Raw genomic sequence first — 23,450 nt, 5'->3', positions numbered from 1 at the left:
AGGAGAAAAGGCAGCAACCCAGCTTTCCCCACTGCCCCAAAAAGCACAGCACAGGGGCCACGGCCTCTCATTTAATGGCAGCACAGCCTGCGATTTGGTTCCTACAGCAGGGGAGCTGTGGGCACGGCCCAGAGGCCAAGGGCAGGCCCAAGCTGGGGGGCAAGGGGCAAGAGGCTGCAGCCAACGAGGCCAACGAGGCACACGCACACCCCCGCAGCCACAAGTCACCAGAAACTTTGGTTTTTGTTTGTTTTCAAGTTTCTGTCCTCAGGGAAGCCGCCCAGGAGGGAAACCAGGGGGCTGCTTCCCGAGGGGGGCAGGGGCGGGAGGTGGCAGGACGGATGCCAGCCAGAGGCAACGCCCAGGTGTCGGGGCCGAAGCCCCACAAGCTCCAGAGCCACCGGCAGGAATGACACCGGGAGGCAGGGACCCAGACAGTCCCCCGCTGCCCCAGCAGGGGCCCCGAACCCCACCCGAGGACCCCTCCCAAGCCCTCAGGAGAGGGCAGCATGAGGACAGGGCCCCAGGCCGGGGGAGAGAGAGAAGCAGACGGGGCAGAGAGAGAGGTGCAGAGGCAGGGGACAAGGGCGGCACTCGCCCACTTACGGAGAGCGAACGAGTCAGTGCTGGGCCCCGGCGGGCCCCGTGTCCCACCTAGGAGACGACCCAGATGAGAGTAACCCTGGCAGACCCGGGTCCCGCATCCGGGCACAGCAGGTGACGAAGCCCACGGAGCGGGCGGGTGGGAGGTCGGGGCAGCGGCCTGTGGTGGCCCCGCGGGGGTCGGTGGGGCCGAGACGGAGGCTCAGGCCCACCGCACCTCGATGGGCGAGAACTTCCAGAGGTCGGGCTGGCCCATGTGCAGTAGGCCGCTGAAGGGCGAGGCGCTCCACTGGAACGGGGGCAGCTGGTCCCACGTGGGGCCACTGGCCGCCACCAGCTGAAAGGCCTTGGCCAGGGCCATGCTGGTCACCTGGGGGCCAGGGCAGAGGCCGCTGAGCACCAGCCCAGGCCGGGCCCCGAGCCGCCCCAATCTGGAGGGCCCCGACCCCCAGCCCTAACTCTGACCCCCACCGCAGCCCAGCGCCGACCCTGCCTCCTGTCCTGCCATCCACTTTGACCTGAGCCGTCGCCACCGCCCTCCCCCTTCCTCCCCAAGCCCACCCCCAGCCCCCAGGCCCAGGGCGGGGCCCTACCTTCACGTCTATGCCCCCGTGAGAGCGCTGCTGCAGGGCCTGGAAAGGGTAGGAGCCGTTGGCCGGGTTCAGGTCGGAGCGGGCCGAGATGGCATTCTCTGCGTTGGCCTGCGGGCTGCACGCTTTGCACAGTGACAGTGGGTCGTGCAGGAAGTCGTTGTACCTGGATGAGGGAAGGGAGGGGGCATCAGTCGCGCCGGGAAGAGGGGGCCGAGGACGGGGCTGAGCTCCCCGTGGCGGCAGAGCCCCGGGACAAGCCACCTGCCCTCAGGTGCCCGCTCCCCCCCCCCCACCCCCACCCCGCCGCCTGGGCCTCCCTCACCCCTGCACCTGCCCGCGCCATGCTCAGCGGCTCGTCTCTGCTCAGGCCGCCCCCAACCCCAAGCCGGGCTAGATGCCCCATCCTGCCCCCTTCTGGCATCTCTCGGGGCTCCGCCAGCCCAAGCTCACGCCCACATCGGTGCGCGCGCCTGACGGGCTCCGCGCCTCCCACGGCCAGGGCGCCCCTGCTCGGTGCGGGTTCTCTGGCACCGGGCATCGTGCCTGGCACGGGGTGGCCCACCCCACAGCTGCCCGGCACCCTCGCCCGGAACAGGACAGCGCCACAGGGCTCCCGCACCCGCGGCTACAGCTGGCCGCCGCCCCACGGCCCCCGGGCTCGCCGTGAGGGTCACACAAGGGCCAGGAAAGTGCACAGGAAGCCCCCACGGGACTCAGGGCTCCCGCTGCCCCACGCACCGCATAAGCCGGATCATGGAGTCCAAGTCGTGCACCAGCGACTGGTTCCGCCTGAAGATCTGGGCCCGGGGGCTCCTGTCATAGGAGAACCAGTCCCCGTACTGGGCCACGAGGGCCTGCATCCCGCTGGCATTGAACACGCTCTCAAAGTACCTATGGGGCACAAGGAGGGTCACTCCCGGCCTCTGACCGCGCCGGCTGTGGCCCGGGAGGTGGGGGGGGGGGGGGGGGGGGGAGGGTCACTCCAGAACATGATCACTAACAACCACGACAGGACAGCAACAACGTCTTCCGTTGAGGCCGCGGGGGGGGGGGGGGGGGGGGTGCGGCTTGGTGAGGTGACCAAGCTGAGGCTCTGCAGTCCCAGAGACATGGATTCAGATGCCGACTTCGCCACTGAACAGCTGTGGAAGGCACCTCAGGAAAGGCAGGCATTCGCGCAAGGCCTCAGTTTCCTCATCTGTGACATGGGAACAGTGGCCGTGGCTGCCGGGAGGGGGTCGTAAGCGTCAAATCTCTTGTCTGGCAGAGGACAGAGGGCCAAGAGGTTGCGGCTGCGCAGCCTAATTACAGGACACACGGCGAGGGAGCCACCGCAGGGGTCGGCACCTGAGCCGAGCCAACCCCCACCACCCTGCCGTGGGTGCAGACCTAAACCCCCAGACCGGCAGGGCTTTTCTGGCCAAAGAAAGGGCAGAGCGGTTTCTCTGCTCCACGGGTTGAAAAGATCGCGCACGGAAGACCCCTGGCCAGCCCGGAGAGCTGAGCAAGGGTGAGGCGGGTATGGGGCAGGGGTGGGGACATACGGGATGTTGTAGCTGGCCCAGTAGGTCTTCTGGTAGAGTTCCGAGGTCTTATCGGCCACCACCACCATGCCCCTGGGACCGAGAAGAGAGACGGGGCAAGACTGGTGAGAAAAGGAGCAACTGTGGGCGCTGCCCTGCTCCAGAACCCCTGATGGCTCCCCACTGCCCCGGGGTAGATTGCGTCCTGAATCTTCCCCTCTCCCACCTGGCCTTCCTCAGATGCTCGTCTTCCCACACCTTCCCACACACATTCCAGCATGCCTCCAGACCTTTGCCTAGGCAGTTCCCTCTGCCTGGAACACCCTTCCGTCCTTCCCCCAGTACTCACGGGATCTGCTCCAGGACGGTGAGCACCCTGCTCCGAGGGCTGGGCCCGCCGGGGACAAACGCCTTGTAGTCCACGATCATCCACTGGTTGTTGTACCTGCCGTGCCCAAGGAAGGGGGACTGAACACACCCTGGGGCCACCGCCCCAGTGGCCCGCGGAGTAGGGACTCATGGGGTGGGGGTGGGGTGGGGGAAGTCCGGCCGTCTGACTGTCACCCTGACGTTGCAGTTTGAACAGGTGTCGTCAGCTCTCATCATACCGTCTGCCTGCTCCAGAGGAATCTATGGCTCCCCAGTGCTTATTGGAACAGAAGTCAATTTTTCTGCCCAACCTTCCAAGGCCCTGCAATGTCCAGCTCCAGTGTCTCTGGCTCACAGGCCCTCATCCACGCATGTCCCCTTCCTCACACAGCCCTTCCCTGTCCCCAGAGCTCTCATATTCCAGGTTCTCTTCCTGGCCTCCCTCTTAGAGCCTGTCCCTGGATAGAAGAGCCTGCAGGAGAGGGGCAAAGCCCTTCCTTTCCTGAGCCTCAGTTTCCCTAAATATAAGACAAGGGAGAAGACTTTAAGGCACTTTCCAACTCCAGGAAGAACCATGAGGGCTCTGCAGAGGGTGTGGGGTATGTGGCCCTGGTGCCACGTCAGGTCCCCGGGGGCGTGACTGTTGGGGGGGGTCGGTCCATTTCGGGGATGAGGAGGCCACAGTGCCAGAAGCCCACTCACGTGCCACTGTTGAACTTCTGGAAGATGTCCGCCCAGGCGTCCCCGTCCAGGGCCAAGCGGTTGGCCACGACATTGCGGACCCACTCCAGCACAGAGTCCTTGGGCTGCACGTACTTCCACAGGGCCGGGTTCCGGTTGCCGATGGTGGTCTCCAGTGTCACCTGTGGGAGAGCAGAAGGGACGCTGCACTGAAGGGCCACCTGACTTACGACCGGGCACGCTGCCACCAAGTGGCAATGCTGCCCCAATCGTGGTCCGCACGCTGGTTATTCACAGCTTTTGGAAACCCCGGGTCCTGGTTTGGGTGCGCGTTCCTCACTGGTTCCTTGGCTGAGCGCCGAGGGGGCTTCACGATCACGCATCCAGCTTTGTCCCGGAGAACAGCCCCCGACAGAGCCCACGGTGCTGCTCCTGTGGACGCGTTCTCCCGACCAAGTCGGTCAAATCTTTCCCCAGAGAGACGGCATCCCATTTCTACACCTGCCTTGCAGTTCTGCAGGGCAAGTCGGGGGGCTTGAGGAAAACGCGGCAGGACCTCTGATGCCCCTCTTTACTGAAAGGTAAAGTGGGGCCCGAAACAGCCAGGGGACGTGCCAAAGGTCATGGCTGGTAAGCGGATGGGCCGAGATTCGATCACCGAACCTCCGGCTCCCACACCAATCCGTGATAGCAACGCCCGGGTGGGAACACCTTCTTCCACTCCTTCCACCCCGTCCCTTGCTTGCCCCTCGCTCTACTGCTCTTAGCACCCAAAGCCACTGCCAGAACTCGGACCGGCGTGGCCCGGAAAGCCCCGGAGGGCGGTTTCCCCTCTCGGGGCAGGGGAGCTCTGAGCCGGGGGCGGGACAAGGGGAGCCGGCAGACTGGGAGGGGAAAACAGTGCATCTCTGTTCCCACCTCCACCGAACTGAAACTCGGCACCTCCTTCCACTGGCAGCTCCCCGTGGCACGAGTGGCACCTGAGACCGTCACCAAGAGAGGTCACAGACGTCTGCCCAGCATGCGCCAGGGCGGCACCTCGCTCAGGATATCATTTCTGCTCCCCGTTCCTTCTGCGTCACGGTGGTCAGGCCTTCAGCGCGTTCAGTAAGCAGCACGTGTACAACATGCAAAGGTTCCTTACGTGGTATTTCGATCAACGCGTTTCAGTATAATCGGTTCCCTTTATGATCCCTATGTTCTGGCTTATGCGTTTAAAAACGTTACTCTGAGAAGGGGGTCCTTCTCAGGGCCTTCGCCTGCCAAAGGCGTTTGTGGCACAGAAACAGTTAAGGACCCTGCTGGAAGGTTAATTGCCTGCCGGGGCACCTGCCAGGGAACTGGATGAAACCTTCTCAGTTGTCCTTCCCCAGACTGTACCCTCCTTTCCCCACCAGGACTGCAGCGAGGGGGTCCCCGCCCCCACGACCTGGCCCTCTCGCGCTTCCTTCCACATTTAAGGGAGCTAAACCCCATGCTTCTCTCAGAAAGCAACAGGGAAGGAAGGAGCCCCTCCCCGCCGCCCCCCCACCCCACTCCGGGAACTGGCACCTTCTGCGAGGAGGGTATTATTTTAAAGCAATGTTTTTTCTCCTCCGCATGTTGCAATCTCAGGGCTCAATGCCCCGGCTCGGGGATGCCAGGAACATATTTCTAAACGAGTCTGGACCCCGGCCAGGAAAACCGATTAAAAACAACGCATTGGAAACAACATTTATTCAGAAAACCTGGCCGGGCTAGAGGGAGTGTGCGGAAGGCAAGAGGGGAGGCAGCACGAGAAACAGCAAGGTCACGGTGGAGGGAGGGGCGGCGTATGCTAAAGACACACGAACAAAACCGCAAACGGGCCCCCAAACCAGCGACGGATCGCTGAGGGGGTGATCGCGGAGCAGACAATGTGGAGCCCCGGCAGGGACTGGGGATCGGCAGCCCCGGGGAGAAAGGCGACACGAGAGGGACACTCACCAGCCCGCTGCCCACGATGTAGAAGTCATCACAGGAGAAGAGGGTGCCAGGGTAGGATGAGAAGACCAGCTTGTTGCCAGGAGCCAGCGGAGAATTCACTGTGGGGGGGGGGGGAGAGTAAGCCCAGCGGGGGATAGGGGTGCAGGTCAGATCAGCCCATCCGGGGACCCCTGCGCCCCCGCCCAAGACACAGAGCCTCCAGATGGGGAGCAGCAGCCTCGGGGCGGCCTCCATCCGTTCTGATGTGTAGCAAACCATGCCTTTGCCGTGTGTGTGTGTGTGTGTGTGTGCGTCTGTGTGTGCATGTGTAAAAAGGAAAGCCAGTAGCAAAAAAAAAAAAAAGAGGAAAAAGAGATATATATATACACACACATTTCTTTAAAAATACATTTCGTTTACTAGAATGCTTTGGCTTTCCTTTTTAAATTTTTTTAGTAACAGTTTAGTTTTGAGACAGAGAGAGGGAGAGCAAGGGAGGGGCAGAGGGGGAGGGAGAGAGAGAATCCCAAGCAGGCCCCACGCTCAGCACAGGGCCCAATCTCACCATCGTGACATCATGACCTGAGCTGAAATCGAGTCCGACGCTTGACTGACTGAGCCACCCAGGCACCCCTTGGCATTCCACCCCCCCGTTTTGTTTTGTTTTGTTTTGTTTTTTAGTTGCAAAGACCTATTGTAAAAATGATAATTCAGAGGGCAAAACCCAGAAGTCTGAGCGCACGGGCTTTGTTTTTGTTTGTCTTCCAGCTTTACTGAGATACAGCCGATGAATTACTGAGATATAACTGATGAATAAAAGTTGCCTGTATTCACTGTGTGCAGTGTGATGGTCTGATGCATGCACACACACACACACACACACACACACACACACACACACACTGTGAAATGATGCCCACGGTCAAGCTCTGGAGGGCGCCCATCACCTCACATAGTTACCATCTCATGTGGGTTAAAGTACTTACGGTCTATTCTCCTACCAAATTTCAAGTGTCACGACCCAGTTAACCTCGGATCCCCAGAACGTACTCATCTCAGAACGGAACCTCGGCCAACGTCCCCCCTGCTTCACCCTCCACCCCGCCCCTGTCAACCACTCTTCTACTCTCTGCTTCCACGCTTTAGGATTCTACCTATAAATGAGATCATACAGTATTTGTCTCTCTGTGTCCGATATATTTTACTTCACACAATGCCCTCCAGGTTCGTCCATGTTGTCGAAAGTGGAAGGGATTCCCTTTTCTTTAAGGATTTAACTTCCAAGAGTGCCAAGGTGAAGAGCGTCTAGCCCACGGCAGTACACAGTAGGCCTCCAATCAGGGGGTGTGTATATGAAGTTCTAGAACAGGCAAAACTAATGTAATGGAAAGGCGATCAGGGGTGTGGTTGCCGGAAGGATAACTACAAAGGGCACAAGGACCTTCCCGGGTGACGGAAGTGTTCTCTGCTTTTACTGAGTGGCGGTTACATGATGGCCTGTGTTTGTCAAACCCATCAATATATATATCCTACACTGTGTTTAAACTAACCATCAGTAAAGTTAATACAAAAAAAAAAAAAAAAAAGCTCAGTCCGGGATGTCATTTATGACCCATCAGAATGTCAAAAATGGAAAAAAACCATAACACCCAGTGCTGGCAAGGTTGAGGGGAAAGCTGATACCTCCCAGCCTTGTGGACAAGTATAAACTGGCCCAGCCACTTTTGGAGGCAGTTTGGCTGTGTGCATCTTGAGACTAAAATGTTTAATTATCCCATCTTTTAACCTAGTGTTTCTACCTGGGGGCCCACTTGTCTTACAAACACCAAAGACCTGGAAATGGCCCAAGTCCTCAACTAAGAACTAGTTTAAAGTTTAACATCCAGCAGTTAGAAGGTGGACTGAACATGGCAATTATCAAAACTTCTCCAAGGCCAGGGGCGTCTGGGTTGCTCAGTCAGTTAAACGTCCGACTTCAGCTCAGGTCACGATCTCGCAGGCTCCGTGCTGACAGCTCAGAGCCTGGAGCTAACCCTAACCCTAACCCTAACCCTAACCCCTAACCCCTAACCCTAACCCTAACTTTTTAAAACAAACTTTTTAGGGCAGTGAAACTCTTCTGTATAATACTATAAAGGCGGATACGCATCATCGTGCATTCACCAAAATCCGTACGACCATACTTTTCAGACTGAACTTGAATGTAGGCTAAGGACTTCGGTTGACAGTAACATACGGATATTGCTAGATCAACTGTTAACAAATGCACCACACCAATGCAACATGTTTATAATAGGAGAAAGGAGTGGGAAGGTATATTGGAATTCTCTGTAATAGCCACTCAATTTATCGGTAAACCTAAAGCTTTTCTAAAAAATAAAGACTTCCCAACAGGTGCCATCCTCAATAAATTATATTTAATATAAATAAACAAATTAAATAAATAAAATAAAAATAATAAAAAATAAAGACTTAACCAAAAAAAAAGGTTCACACATACACATTATAAAGGCATCCAAAAAAATCTAGACGATCCAAACCAAAGTGGCAACAGGTGTCCTTTTAGGAGGGGTCTGGAATTTGGGAGAAGGGTTTCACGGGAGAGATGTATTTCTTCACCTACATTGCTAGAATTTGTGTCCGCACGAATGTATTCACATGTTACTAGCATAATACAAATCAGTTAAAGCAAATGGAAAAATAAAGTATATTTCAGTCTCGGAAAAAACATAACCAAATAGCCTCCGAAATGATCTCCCAGGGGTCGTGCGGCATTCAAAGTGATTGTGATTCTATGTGAATGTTTTATTGTATTTTCCAATTTTCTGTAACATGTGTATAACTTATGTAGGTTTTTGTTTAAGTAAACTCTGCTCCCAGCGTGGGGCTCGAACTCACGACCCTGAGATCAAGCGTCGCAGGCTCTCCTGACTGAGCCAGCCAGGCGTCCCCTTACGTAGGTTTTTTAAAAAGACATTACAGTGTTCACGGATCTACAGCAACGGAAAGGAGAGACCTATGGCCGCAGGTGACAATATGGACGAGCCCGACAGGCATCACGCTAAGCGGGAGAATTCAGACACAGGCGAGCACATGCCGCGTGTTTCCACTCGCGTGACGTTCGAGATCAGGCAAACCTCGTCTATGCTGTAAGAATCAGATGGAGCTTATGCTGGGGTGAGGCCAAATGTGGGTGCTGCACCCAGGGCCGTTCAAGCCGCAAACATCTCAGCTCTACACGAATGACACGCACACTTCTCTGTATACGTGTCAGTCAATTCAGACATTTACTTGAAATTAACAGGCATTAGGTTGTTTCCAGACCATTATGGTAGTTGACATCCTTGTACCCGGGCTCTGTGCAGGAAGTCGCAATGTTTCTCTAGGGACAGACCCGAGCCAAGAACTGCTGGACCATGGGAGAGACAGATTTTGAATCTTATTAGAGGCCGGCTGGGCTCGTCTTCAAAGAGGCAGCACCAAGCCCCAGTCCCGTAAGCAGAGGAGGAGGGTGTATGTTTCCCCACCGCCTCGCCACCTCCTGGCAACATTTGATTTTTAAGGGTTGCCAAGAGGGAGGCACTGCGAACATGTGACAGTGGCTACCTCGGGGTGTGTGGGGGGGTGGGTTGCGGCGCTGGGGCCGGGGATTGGTGGGCGGGGAGCCACTCTGGGGCACTTGGGCCTTAGTTGCAAAGTTTTCACATTGGACAGGAAGAACGTACTCGCACGCTCCTCACGCAGCTGAGCATTTGCGCAAATGGCCGTCATTCTTCCTGATCTCGCACCCATACCGTCTGCAGTGGGACCCTCCAATTCCTCACCTCAGACAGCAGGCTCTGCTTCCCCACCTCTCATATCTGAGCGGGTCACTTGACTTGCTTTGAGCAACGGTTTCAATCGGCCTTCAAGAGGCCTTCCACGCTTCCCTGCCCAGATGTCACACGAAGGAGCCTGCGCCGGCCCGGCCGCCCCAACACCCAGCTGACGGCCAAGCCCCAGACGGGCAAATGCGGCCGTCCCACCTCCGCTGACCGCAGAAGCGTCAGGGACCCGGCCACCATCACCCAGGCCTGCCTGGCCCCGGATGACAAAACCACCCGGCTGACCCACGAGCACAAGTAAATGGCTGGGTCTCAAGCTTTGGTTGTTTTACACTGGGGTTGACTTGTTACGCAGCAACAGGTGACTGACACACCTTGTAAAGTACGAACTAAAAGGAAACAGACGTGTTAAAAATGAGACGAACTCTGAGGGCGGCCCCGCGGCGTGCGTGGGGCCGAGGCCCGCACCTTCCGCCCACCCTCCAGCCCGCCCCGCGCGCCCACACGCGCCCACGCGCACAGATACACCTGCATCCACCCACCTTGGGGGTCTTCCCGGAACTGGAACCAATACTTCTTGATGATGCGCAGCATGTTCTGGTAGGAGCTCCAGGTGTTGTGGGCGATCAGGAGGTCACTCTGGCCAGGCAACAGCTTGATGAGGGCGGAGCACGAACCAGAGCCCATGACGTGCTTGCTCTTGGTCTTGTTCAGGGCTGGCTCTAGGTCTCCCAGGTCCCCAGCAAGCTGCAACAGGCTGGGCAGGGCCGGGCACCAGAGGGTCACCGTGCCTGCCAGGAGTGCACTTACACACCCCTTTCCCAGAGGAGGAAGCTGAGGCTCTGGAAGGTGAGCTGAGCGGTCCGAGGCCGGGCCAGGCAGCGGCAGAATGGGCACTGGAACCCAGGTCTGTCTGACTATAAGGCGCGGGGCCCTTTCCCCTACCCTGTCCACTCCGGGGGTGGCACTTACAGGAACCCCAAGGGTTTGATGGTGAACCTCCCAGTCGGAAAGGTCACACTGCTTTCATAGCTGTCCTCCAGACCCTTCAGCTGCAGGAGGGTCAGCCGCACCTGAGGGAGGGGCAGAGGGAGGGTGAGGCGGTGGGAGGGGCTCTGGTCTGGGGATCCAGACAGAGCAGGAGCGGCCCAGGTGCACCCTCATGGCTCCAGCCAGCCCTGACCCCCCTCTTACCCAGCACCCACCCTTCCTGCCATTACTTACTTAATTATATGTCTCTTCCCTGCGCCAACCTAAATCACTCCCACTTAAGAGCCCAGTTCAAAGCCACCTCCTCCAGGAAGCCTCCCAGCCAGCCCTGACCCATTGTCAACTGCTCCCAATTCTGAGTTTAGCTACTGGCTGCGCTGCTGCCTCAGGGCCATGTGTCTTGTAACTGACTTCTCCCCATTGTCACCGTCACTGTTCTATAACCAGGGAGATCATCACTGTGTCCCCCGTAGGGCCTTGACCACGCACCTAGCATCTGTAAGATAGATGGACAGACGGGCAAAAGGCTAAGCTACACAGACAGACAGGCAGGCAGGCCTGAAAGATGGATGGGTGGCCACTAAGTTATGTAGAAGGAAAGGAAAGAGAAGCAATCGTCCAGATGGATGGCAGGGTGGACAGAAGGACAGATGTCTAATCAGGTGCATAGACTGGATGGGCAGACAGGACAAGACAGACCCCTTCCTTCATCTATAGATATTCAACAATCCCTTACATATAAAGCACCCACTATGTGCCGGCCCTTGTGCTGGGCACTGGGAGTATTTTGGTGAACAAAGTAGATGTGATCCCTGCCTGTCCTCACGGGCAGTGGAAGACAGACTCTGAGTCCCTCACTAGAGCACCACAGGGAAGTGTGAGGACCGGACAGAGGTGAGGGGTGGGGGGGCGAGCCAGGCAGAGGAAGTGCTCTTGGCAGAAGGAGCAGCGGGCCACAAGCCCTGAGGGAAGAGGAGGGTTCAAGGAACCAGGAGGTCAGGGAGGCTGGAGCACAGAGCGTGGTCAGCAAGAGACGAAGCTGGGGACAGAGAAGGTGCAAAAGGTGTGTGGGCATGATCCCCAGGGAACAGGGCAGCCCCTGGCAAGATTTAAGATGGGGAGAGAGGGCAGGCATAGAAGGAGCTACAGATGGACAGACTCACACTGACAGGTGCTTCAAGGACCGATGGCCAGGAAGAAGGTGAGGAATAAAGCAGACAGGGTGGCTGGTCAGACAGACAGCTGGGCAAGTGAATGGGAGGGGGGCGTAGGGGGGAAGTGTGCAGATGGGTAGACGGTGCACAGGGACACAGACAGACAACCCAATGGGGCACATCAATGGCGGGAAGGGCGGGGCGATAATGGGTGGGGGTAACAGATGGGTGACAGGAAGAGAGTGAAAGATGGGATAAGCTTGTGGGTGGTAAATGTGTGGACAAACTAGACATACAGAGGGCGGGGTGGGAGGGAAGGATGAATGGAAGATGGACAGATGGGTAGACAGGTGAAAGGGAGAGAAGGAAGGATTGAGGGAAAAGGAAGACAGAAGGTAGGGAGGGAAGTATGGCGGGAGGGAAGACTGGATGGCTGGATGGATAAACGGATGGGTGGGTGGGTAGGTGGGTGGGGAGATGGCTGGGAGGGAGGGATAGAGGGAAAGGGAAGAAGAGAGGGAAAGAGGGAAGGCTGGATGGATGGACAGACAAATGGAGGAATGGACGGGTGGCTGGAGAGGGAGGGAAGGAAAGAGGAAGGCCTGACTGATGGAGGGAAGGATGAAGGAGAGAGTGAGGGGAAAGGGCCGGCGAAGAGGGGTGGGAGGCCGGCGGTCAGAGCAACAGCACCCACAGCAGAGTCAGGTCCCCAAAGCAGCCCCGCCCACCGCCCCGCCCAATGGGCACGGGGGCCACGCCCACCTGATGCCAATAAGCAGAGCCCTTGTTCCGCTGCATCTGCTCCTGCATCCACGCCAGGTTGGTCTCCAGGAAGTTCTTGAGCTTCTCGCAGTAACCGACTTCGTACTCGAAGGGGCCACAGTAATTCACCACCGTGTTCACCCAGTGCATATAGATGAGCTGCGGGGCGGACGAGGTGGGCGCGGGCCGGGGTGGCGCAGCCGGGCTGCTCCCCTCGAGGAGGACCCAGCCGGCCCCCCGACTCGGGCTCCGATGCCTCGCCCCCACCCCAGCCTCCAAAGAGCCGAGGCGCCCTGGGAGGCCCCCTCCGCACCTTTGCTCTCCTCCCCCACCCCGCTCTCGTCCCTTCGGGGGCCCAGAGCCTCTGGCTGCCTCCCTCCTTTGAAAGCCTCCGCCGTTCAAAGTCTGTTCAGACTGTGCCTCTGAACAGCCTCAGACGCCCAGTCTACGTCCCCATTCAGTCAGCTACTGTTTACGCACCTACTGTGTCCCCATCCTAAGCCCCGAGGACACAGCAAGGAACTCACAACCGACATGTGGGTAAGAGAACACGTGCCCGTTCAACCGGCCCTCAGAAGCCCTCCACACACCCCCTGCTCTGATGTCACACGAGCAAGCCTGGACCACCTTCCTGAGAGGTTAAAGACCACGCCGCCCCATCACACCCGCTGGCAGACAGCCCATCCCCAGGCACAGGAATGAGGCCATTCTAGGTCACCCGGCTGCCCCGGCTGACCTGTCAGCTGACTGCAGAAGCCCGGGGGAGGCCGGCCAAGATCAGCCAGACCTGACCTGGAATCCCAAATCCACCCAGTGACATTCCGGCAGGGGGAGGGAAGTCCCCTAACTTGCAGCGTGACGGAGAAGTGGCCGGTTGCCCGTAGCCAGCACTGACAGCACTCTGCGTGACCCAACACGGTCGAACCCCACGGCAACTCCGTAAAGAAAACGCTACCGTGAGCATCCCTACTTCGTAGCTGCAGAAACTGAGGCACAGGCGTGCGAGGACCTTACCCGAGGTCCTCTAGGTAATGAATCAAAGAGTCAAGACTCGAACCAGGGGAAGGTGTAGATGGACCCCCACTCTGCGTTCATCTCCCTGAAACACCCTCACGTTCTACTCTGCCCTCGAGGCCTCGGTAAGATGCCACCTCGACCATGCAGCCTTCCCCTACTTCCAGAAGCATTTGCCAAGCGCCTGGCCTACACCAATCTCTGGCCTGGGTGCAGGGGACACAGCCTGGGATAGGACGCAGTGGCCAGTCACGGGAAGCCCCCCGGGCCAGTAGGGGAGGCAGCAGAACCTCTGGGCAGACAGAGGCGGGTCTGAGTGCTGGCTTCCCTGCTGATGGGCTGTGTGACCCTGGGTGAGTAATCTCCCCTCTCTGGGCCTCGGTGCGGTGTGCAGGATCAGGGAGAGAACGCGGGCAAAGCCCCGGGCACACGTGTTGGGGATTCCTTACAGGGGAGCCCTGTGGCCCTGCCCCGGTGCTCCTGGCAGGCTACGGGCCCCCCGAGAGATGGAATCAGGTCTCGTTCACCACCAAGCGCCCCAAGCAGCACAGGCCCGACCCAGCGTCTAAGCAGCTCTCCGGACATCGGGATCCCAGGAGGGCGTCCCAAAGTGCTGCTGGGGTATCACGACGAGGAGCGTGAGTTTCATAAAGGAGTGTCCCACTGCGTGCCGTCGTCTGTCGCATGCTCTTCCCTCTCGCCCCCGAGGACCTGGACGCAGCTCGGCGGCTCACTCCTTATCAAGGCCCTGTCATCGGCTCCCTGCCACTGTAGCACCATCTGGACACTCACGCGCCAGGGGCGTTCGGCTGTTGCCACCTTAAGGCAGTTCTGAGCCCCTCAAGCGCGTCCCCTTAAGCGGGTCGCCCGGGCACACCCGACAACTGAGGCCGCTGGAACCCCGGGCGTGGGCAGCCTCCGCTCTTTACTGCCCAATGATTTTCCAAAGCGGGCTTCACACCTCCACCCACGCAGGGGGCGGGGAGAATGGCTGTCACTCCATAGCCTCACCTACTTGTGACACGGGCTGACTTCCGAAATTTATGAGATCCCTTTCACAGCGCCCCAAATCAAGTAAAGCAGATTAGTAGGTATGTTGCCTGGGGATTCATCACATGAAGTACAAGTAGGTCACCAGAAGTAAGAGAGGGGAGATAATTCGGGTGTCCGTCCATGGGCGAATGAATGAATGAAATGGGCTCTATCCACACGATACAGTATCACGTGGCCACAAGAAGGAGCGAGGCTCGATATACTTTAGAACGTGGATGCGTCTTGAAAACATGACGCCGCGTAAAAGGAGCCAGACACAGGCGACCACTCGTTCATATGAAACCTTGCTAACAACACGCGAATCTACACAGGAGGTAGATGAAGGGTTGCCTGGGGCTGGGGTGAGGGAGAGAAGGGAGGTAGGGGCACGGGGTTTCTTTGTGGGGTGATGAGAATGCTCTGGAATTAGGGGTGACGGTTGCGCAACCCCGTGAATAGACTAAAAACCACTGAATTGTGCATTTTAAAACAGTGACTTTTACGGCATGTGAATTCTATCCCCCGTATAAGTGAATGCATGAATGGAAGTCACATTTAGGGTGACGGGTGCCTCTGGGGGCGGGGGCTGGGCCTCAAAGGTATCAGTAACAGCCTTACGTTTTAGTCTGGATGTTCGTTGGATCGTTGTGCTTCGTGACTTGGGACACGTTACGTATATTTTATACGCATCAAACGGTGCCTGGCGTTAAGTTTTCCGAGAACGCACGTTAGCCCCTGCTCCCCAGTTAGGTGCAGGGCTGGGGGCAGAGGCAGGGGAGCCCCCTCTGCACACGCCTCACCTCAGAGCCCTTCAAAGCTCCCTGGGGGACACGCTGGGTGGGGCGGGAGGCAGGATCCCCGGGTGTCCCCCCCTGCCCGCGCCCCCCCGCCCCCCGCCCCGGTCCGGTCTTACCTCCTCAGACACGGCGGCCTCCACCACGCCCGCCGCGTAGGCCTGCAGGCTGTCGTTATAGCGGCCGTTCGTGCGCAGCTCCAAAAAGGCCCATCTAGACGGGGAGGAGAGGGGACACCTGGTCAGCGCGGGGACAGATGCAAAGCCAGCCCCCGGCTGGGCACACGGCCATCTCTAGCGGTAAACCCTGAAAAACACAGTGAGGAACGGCCATTCACGCGAATGTCCATCAAGAGGGGTGCTGGGTCAAAGGGCACATGTTTTTTTCACTTCAATAAACACTGACAAACATCCGTCCCCCGCAAAGCCGTACCAATCCACGTCCCACCCCCTACAATCACGTCAGCCGGCATCCGGTGAGGGCTTCCCCTGTGCCAGACGCTGTTCCAGTCACTTCTTTTTTTTTTTTTTTTTTAACGTTTATTTATTTTTTTGGGACAGAGAGAGACAGAGCATGAACGGGGGAGGGGCAGAGAGAGGGAGACACAGAATCGGAAACAGGCTCTAGGCTCTGAGCCGTCAGCCCAGAGCCCGACGCGGGGCTCGAACTCACGGACCGCGAGATCGTGACCTGAGCTGAAGTCGGACGCTTCACCGACTGAGCCACCCAGGCGCCCCTGTTCTAGTCACTTCTTATGTACGAACTCATTTATCCTCGCGACCCTCCTACAACCCTATCAGGTCGGCATGGTTACCCCCACCCCCCATCACACAAGAGGAGGAAATTAAGGCACAGTGTTATGTCATTTCTGCGGGAGCCTGTGTTACTGCCCTCGCCCCCCCGTATCTGTGCCCTCTGCTGTGCGACTTTGTGGTCCCTCCCACCAACGGCCAAGCGCTTCCTCGCCCCATTGATTTGGGCTCGGTCACGTCACAGGACTTGCTTTGGCCAACAGAACATGGGTGGAAATGACCGTGTGCCAGTTATAAGATCAGCCCTCAAGAGGCCTCCTTTGGGGCGCCCGGGTGGCTCAGTCGGTTGAGCGTCCGACTTCGACTCAGGTCATGATCTCACGGTTCGTGAGTTCGAGCCCCGCGTCGGGCTCTGTTGCGGACAGCTCAGAGCCTGGGGCCTGCTTCGGATTCTGCGTCTCCCCCTCTCTCTCTCTCCCCCTCCGCAGCTCATACTCTGGTTCTCTCTCTTTCTCAAAAATAAATAACATTTAAAAAAAAAAAAAAAGGGAGGAGGCCTGCTTGGTTTCTACTCGCCCTCCTGTGCCTCTGCTATTGACCTGAGAACATGCCCCAGCCAGCCCGCCGCTCCCAGAAACATGGAGCGGACCAGGTCCGCAGACCCACAGCGTGAAACAGAGCCGGCAAAGGGCAGAACCGAAATTCAATTCCAGGCAGGCTGGCTCCCATTCCCCCGGGAAGCAGCATTTCCAAACTCTGATGTGCATCCGTGTCGCTAAAAGACCTTGTTCAGAAGCAGATTCTGATCAGGAGGTCTGGGGCAGGGCCCGAGGCCCCGTGTTTGTAACTAACAGGCTGCCTCGTCACAAGGTACACACTCCTGGCTGGGAATGATTCCTATCAATCTTTTCCACCTTTGCTCAGGCAATGGTCGAAAAATTCCATCGTGTTGTTTTCATTGTAATCCTTTCCTCGATTAAATTGCACTTGTCTTTACATTTTTATTGGTCATTTGTAGCTCTTTGGTTCACACGCTTTACTCTTTTCTCCCTTGTGTTTATCTTTGCTTATTGATCTGCGAAATTCTCTATGTCCACATTAGCCCTCCGCTTGTCACTAACACTGAAAATATGTTTGCATTTTCATTGATTTTTCGCTTTTGTTTTTGCCACACAGAGGTTTTCGTGTGCGTGCGGCCAAATCTATCCATCTTTTCCCGTGTGGTTCCGGCTTTCATCCTTGCTCCAAGGACACCAAACTATTCACCCAGGTGACTTCTGTACCTAGGGGAGAAACGCTGGTTAAGGCAATTCCTGCAAAGAAAATGAGGGCTACGGGAAGGCACTAATGAGAGTGTGAGACAAAACAGGGCACAGCCAGGCTCAGCCGGGACAGCCTCATGGGGAGGCGGCTAAAAAGCCCCCCGGAAGGGGTCCAGGCCCAGAACAGCTCAGCCCCAGAGAGGGCTCTGGAGAGGAAAAGACGATCAAAATGTGCACGCCTGATACTTTGGGCAAGCAAGCCTCGTTGAGAGCCTACTGGGTACCAGGCGCCAAGAAATGAATGACAAGCAGGCTCGGCCTTCCAAAGGCCAATGCAGGGGAGGGGGGGAGGGGTCGGCATGTAAACAGGTAATGACATAACAGGGAGACTGCTCTGATGGGAAGAGAGTGCCATGTGCTGACGAGATGTCAGAGGCAACGTTAAAAAAAAAAAATTAGGGGAGCCTGGGTGGGTCAGTCGGTTAAGCGTCTGACTGTCAGTTTCAGCTCAGGACATGATCTCATGGCTTCATGAGTTCAAGCCCAGCGTTGGGCTCTGTGCTGACAGTGCGGGGTCTGCTTGGGATTCTCTCTCTCTCTCTCTCTCTCTCTCTCTCTCCCTACCCCTCCCCCGCTCATGCTGTCTCTGTCTCTCTCAAACTAAACAAATAAACCTTAAAAAAATTTTTTTTTAGAGAAGCGCAATTGGTGGTCTGTGTGAAAGCGTTTTACACACACACACACACACACACACACACACACGGGCGCGCGCACATACCTATGCTTATACATAGGCATACATACTTAGGCCTATTTATGCACAGAAAGTTCTGGAAGAAAGAGCTAACCCTGGTTATCTCTGGGGCTATATTTTTACTTCATGCATCCTGTCTTAACTTTCTAGACTGCTGGGATTCTTACCACAAGAATTGCTTGTATAATAATTAATTACCTGTCTAATACAATTAACTACTTGCATAATAATTCCAAAAACTTAAAAGAGAACGGAAACGAGGAAGAAGCAGCAGGAAGCGATAGCCCCACCACCCTCCCCCCCATCTCCTGGTGTGCGGCCTCATTCCAAAGGGCAACTGAGGTGACTCCATTTAGGTGGGTTGTATTCACTTTGCTCAGAAAACCCAGGTTGATGGGTTTCCGCCTATTTCCAGAACACTTTGCATGGAGGGAGTTCCCATTCAAGGGGCTTTGTTCTAAGTCACCAGATTTCAGGGCTGGAGCCCCTGAGGCTGATCTCTGAGGATCCCTCTGTTGCCACAGGCCCTGGGCCTAATCAAATGATTTTTTTTTAATATGTGTTTGTTTATGGGGGGGGGGGGGGGGGAGGCGGGCAGGGAGAAAAGGAGACAGAGAATCCCCAGCAGGCTCGGCGATGTCAGCCCGAGCCCAATGTAGGCTTCACCTCATGGACTGTGAGACCAGGACCTAAGCGGAAATCGAGGGTCGGCCTCTTAACCGACTGGGCCACCCGGGCGCCCATCAAATGATTTCTTTTCCAAGGTTGTCACCACAGAGATGAGGCAGGCGAAGGGCCCCAAATGTCTCTGACAGTAAGGCAGACACTCGGCCTCATACTACACGTCCTTGCCCTCCCAGCCCCCGCTTCCCCATCTGTAAAACAGGGAAGCTTGAATTTGGGCAAACGGCCTCTAGGTTCCCTGTTGTGCTGACCACTTTGCCAAACTCTACCCCGATCCCCGGTCAAGAGAAAACCACTGACAAGAGCATTTCTGAAGCTTAATGTACCCGTTAGACTGCTCTCTATTAAAGAACACATCCTTTCTGCTTATTTGGCTCTAAAAGAGCTGATCTGTTAGGAGATAAAACTGACAGAGGTCAATAAATGCTTCTCTGTTTTGTTCTTAATGCACTCCTTCAACAAAAATAAAAAGTTGGTACACTGATCTGTTCCCTCCGGTTTTTTGGGGGGGTTTTTTTGTTTTTTCTGTAACGTCTATGGGCCACACTGCGATTTTACGCTGTCGGTGCCTAATGCCTGACGATTCCAGGGTCTAAAGAGGCCACGTTTGAGAAAAACCAGCCCATTCCTGTGAGATGAGCTGGGGGTCACAAATCTCCCCTGGTCACCACGCCCTGCTTTGGGGTATAGGGTACCCTGGGCACCCTCGGTATGTAGGCCACCCTACCTCATCTGGGGCTATCACTCCTTCCTCATTCTCGATGGAATATGATTATCTTTTCTGACTTCCAAGAACAGTTGGATGGTATTTATCCACTTCACAAGCTTCTGCTTGTTGGCTGGTGGATTTGGGCTGGTTCTCTGCCTCTTAACAGGTTAATTCCCTCTTATTGGTATTCTCTTCCTTTCCTGACTCCAAGGTGATCTGTGATTCGTATCAAGCAGCTGGTTGACAGAGGGGGGCGTCAAGGAAGGGGGAAAAGGTAAGGCTGGAGGGTTCAGCCTCCCCAGCACCAAGGTCAGAGCCAAACTGGCGAAGGCTCTGCCTCCTGGGGCAGCTCAGATGCCCACACACCCAATCCTAACTGTTCCAGGCTTCACGAGGAGTATCGGTCCAAGGTCAGATACAGCACAACTGAGAGAGGGCAGACTATGTGGGAAGAGGAAATGGAATTTAGCCAGACAATCCTGTGGCGAAATCTGGGGGACAGAAGGAGGAGAGATCCCGAGTACAGGTAAACAAAAGACGAGTCAAATTCCTGGCCTCCATCCTTGGAAAAATGAGACAGTCACCCACAACTCGGCGGTTCTGCTGATCGGGGACTAGGAAATCCCACATGTAGTTCGTCTCACCTCTGAGTTCTAAGAGGTTGTTCTGAAGGGCCTCAGTTTCCCTGCTTCTGATACAGTTCTCCCTACATCATGGTCCCAAGGGCTAAATGGGAAGACTGGACCGAAAGGATGCTGGAAAGAGGAGGTGGGAGCGAGAAGTACAGAAGAGACCTGGCCTCTTGCCTTAGGCCTCGGTTTCCCCAACTATAAAATGGGGCAGAGAGCACCTGCTCCTTTCTTTCACTCATTCCTTCTTTCAGTAAACAGAGGTGCTTTCTGTGACCCCACTGAATCCCCCCCCCCCTTCCTTGCAGAGGAAGGAATGGGTTCAGAGAGGTGAAGGGATTTACCCTTCACAGAGCAAAGGAGCTGGGCCTGAAAGACCTTTCCACCCGGCACAATCAAGGAAGTCCTCTCTCCGCGTCTGTTTTCCAGAATTCAGAGCAACACAGCCCAGTGGGGGCCTCCTGAAGACAAAGCCCCCGCCCTATGCGGGGCCTCACCTCTGTGCCTCCTTCCTCGCCAGCATTCAGGCAGAGATTTGTCAGGCCCTCTTGGCTTTGTTAGGGCCCAAAACACGTATGAGTCAGCAGAGAAAGTGTAACCAGATTCCAGAGTCACAGAGCCACAGAGCCCTAGTTCCTGCCATAGACTCTAGCCCACCCTGTGGCCTCCTCTCCCTGGGAGCCTTCCCAGATTAGCCCCACCCGCTGTGTCTGCAGCAAATCCTTCCTCACAATGTCCCCTCTGTCTACCGGATACCCTCCCAAGTCCCACAAAGCACCAGAATGGGGGTGTCTCCCACGTTCTGTATCTCCCCAACACCTGCAGGAATTAATGCATGCCAGCAAAGTGGATGGGGGCAGTGGGAGGGCAGTAGGGGGGAACTTAGGGTTCACTAGGATCCCCAACACAGCCTTGATCCAGGGCCTGAGCCCTGCTGACAAGGCTTTTAGGTAATTCTCCCCCGCCCACGGGCTCAGGTTTCGCTCCTGGCACTATCTGCCTCCCCACTGAATCGGGACCCTCACCGTGCTCAGCTCTGTGTCCCCAAAGCCAAGTACATCAGGTGAGTGAATGAATGAATGAATGAATGGGCACAAGCCCTGGTACAGGGCCTGAGAGGGTACCACTCAACCTCCCGGTGGAGCACCTCCAAAATCTGAATCACAGAAATGGGAGCCCAGACAAGCAAGGGAGTCAGAACGACAGCCGGGGTCCCAGCGATAAGGACAGCAATCGTGACTACCAAGGACCGAGCACTTGGCTCCATACTATCTGGCCAAGCAAGAGAGGACCAGGAGAGAGGAGAGAGGATCAGGAGAGAGGACCGGGAGAGGAGAGAAAGGAGAAGAGCCCAAGCAAACATACTATCCGGGTCTATGTGAATTTAGGGACCTCGCGCTTTTCCCACTGGCCTACAATCTAGGCTCAGTCCCGCTGCCCTGGTTCTAGAACAGAGGCAGGAAGCTGGCACCCATGGGGTAAGCCACCACAACCAAGGAAGTGAGATGAGAGTTTCTCTCTTGAAGAGCCATCACCAGCCTTCGGGCCCAAGATGGGGGGAGGGGGGCGGCGCTCCGCGGACCTGATCCAGATGGAGTCACTGGGGCCTGGGTGGCAGGGATCTGGTCTCTAGGGTAACAGAGGTACTGTCACCTTTGGCTCAAGGCCAGGGACTGGGCCCCATGAGCTGAGAGATGCTGCATTAGCCCCAGGGATCCGGTCCGGATGGCTGTGCTGCAGTCTCAGGGGCGGGAAAAGTGACCCTCGGGGAGACAGGGGCCCGGTTCTAGGGGCGGGCGAGAGGCCCGGTGTCCATGCAACCCCCTCCCTCAGCGGGTCCCGCGCGGAGTCGGACCAACCCTCACCCGGTCTCGCGGATGGCGTTGGTGAGGTTGGCCCAGGCCACGGCGTCAGGGTGGCGGCCATCCACCAGTCGGAGCTGGCCGGTCTCGGCGTCCAGGAGCACCGAGCGGCTGCGGGAGGCGGGTGGGACCGGCCCGTCGGGCCCCCACTGGCGCCCCGAGATCGGGATCGCGCCCGTCAGGCCGCTCAGGAACAGCCCGACCAGCAGGGCCAGCACCAGGGCCAGCGCCAGGGCCCGCGTCAGCGCCCGGGCCAGGCGGCCGCCGGGGGAGCCGTACATCGGGGCCACCATGACGGCGCGGACCGGGGCACCGCAGCCCGGCTCACGTGACTGCACTCGGCAGCGGAGGGCTAGGCCGGCGCAGAGGGGGAGAAGGCGGGGCGCGGCGGGAGGCGGGGCTTGGACGAGCTCTTCCGGGGTGGGCGGGGCCCGTCTTAAAGGGCCCCGGCGCCCCTGTCCCCCTAAGCCAACTGCCTCGCTCGCTTTGCCCCCTGTTTATCTTTCAAATTGTCAAACCTTGAGAAAAGGTGCAAGCGTGGCAAATACCCGTGTGCCTGCCATCTATGGCTAATATTTTGTTCTATGTACTTATCTGACCCAGGATCCACTCCTCCCACCATACACAAACACAGACTCCTAAATAATGAGAACGTGATGTAAATAACAAAACCAGAAGTGGTGAAAAAAATATGGGTGAATTCCTCCATAGCTTGTGTGTGGGGGCGGGGGGGGGGGGGAAGGCCTTCCAACTATGACTTAAAATCCAGATGTGATAAAAGATCAATACATTTGAGTACATAAAATCTTCTGTAACTTTTCCACGTGGAAAACGCCGTAAGCAAAGTCAAAAGACAGCTAACGGACAAAGAGAAAATACGTGCAACATATGTTATAGATAAAGGCTAATATCATTAATGTATGAAGAACTCTTTAAATGTGAAAGGGGGAAAATGTGGAAACCAGATAGAAAAATGGACAAAAATGTGAACAATTGATGAAAAAAGATGTAAAAATGATCCTTAAACTTATGAAAAATGCTCACTTCATTGGCCATAAGAGACACCCAAATTATAGCTACATTGAGGATAAAATTTCAATAAAATATACACCAGAAGTTTTGAGTGCGTGTAAAAACTGGGGAGATCAGAATAAGGTCTGTGATTTAGTGAAAAGTGATGTGTTCATGTCAAATTCCTGGCGCTGATCATTGCACTTTGGTTATGTGGCACGTTATCCTTGGGAGAAGCCGGATAAGCTGTACTACTTTTCAAAAAAACTTAAAAAAAAAACTACTTCTCACCCTTCAGATTAGAAAAACATGAAGAAGCTTCACAGCTTACGCTCTTGATGACTCTGGGGAAATAGACATGCCTACTTTGCTGGTAGATGTGTTAAACGGAGGGGAAATAGGTAATGTCTCAAAAAACTTCACTTGCGTTTACCTTCTGACCCAGCAATTCCACTTCTAAATATCTATGCATAAGGTTGTTCACTGCAGCCTTGTTCATAATTT

General features: G+C 56.2%; 1 protein-coding gene across 1 annotated transcript; it reads right to left on the bottom strand.

Annotated features, from left to right (window-relative positions):
* Positions 1-55: 55 nt before the first annotated feature.
* On the bottom strand, positions 56-22,291 carry PLBD2 (phospholipase B domain containing 2). Its single transcript, XM_027044338.2, has 12 exons — positions 21,939-22,291; positions 15,403-15,496; positions 12,444-12,602; positions 10,510-10,610; positions 10,080-10,294; positions 5,735-5,832; positions 3,791-3,951; positions 3,069-3,164; positions 2,741-2,812; positions 1,935-2,087; positions 1,197-1,359; positions 56-973 (listed from the first exon to the last, which is right to left on the bottom strand). The coding sequence occupies exons 1-12, from the start codon at positions 22,226-22,228 to the stop codon at positions 806-808; spliced, it is 1,770 nt and encodes a 589-aa protein (XP_026900139.1). The 5' UTR covers positions 22,229-22,291; the 3' UTR covers positions 56-805.
* Positions 22,292-23,450: the final 1,159 nt, after the last annotated feature.

This window comes from Acinonyx jubatus, chromosome D3 (assembly GCF_027475565.1).
Source record: "Acinonyx jubatus isolate Ajub_Pintada_27869175 chromosome D3, VMU_Ajub_asm_v1.0, whole genome shotgun sequence".
Classification (NCBI taxonomy): Eukaryota; Metazoa; Chordata; class Mammalia; order Carnivora; family Felidae; genus Acinonyx; species Acinonyx jubatus.
Note: the sequence above shows the minus strand (reverse complement) of the source record. Positions and strands in the feature narration are given on the sequence as shown.

Excerpts from the sequence above, each read along its gene's own strand:
- PLBD2 (XM_027044338.2), bottom strand. The coding sequence starts at position 22,228 with ATGGTGGCCCCGATGTACGGCTCCCCCGGCGGCCGCCTGGCCCGGGCG. Across the intron at positions 3,165-3,790 it reads CAGAAGTTCAACAGTGGCAC|GTACAACAACCAGTGGATGA; the intron begins GTGAGTGGGCTT and ends TGGGCACGGCAG. Across the intron at positions 2,813-3,068 it reads ACCGTCCTGGAGCAGATCCC|GGGCATGGTGGTGGTGGCCG; the intron begins GTGAGTACTGGG and ends TCTCGGTCCCAG.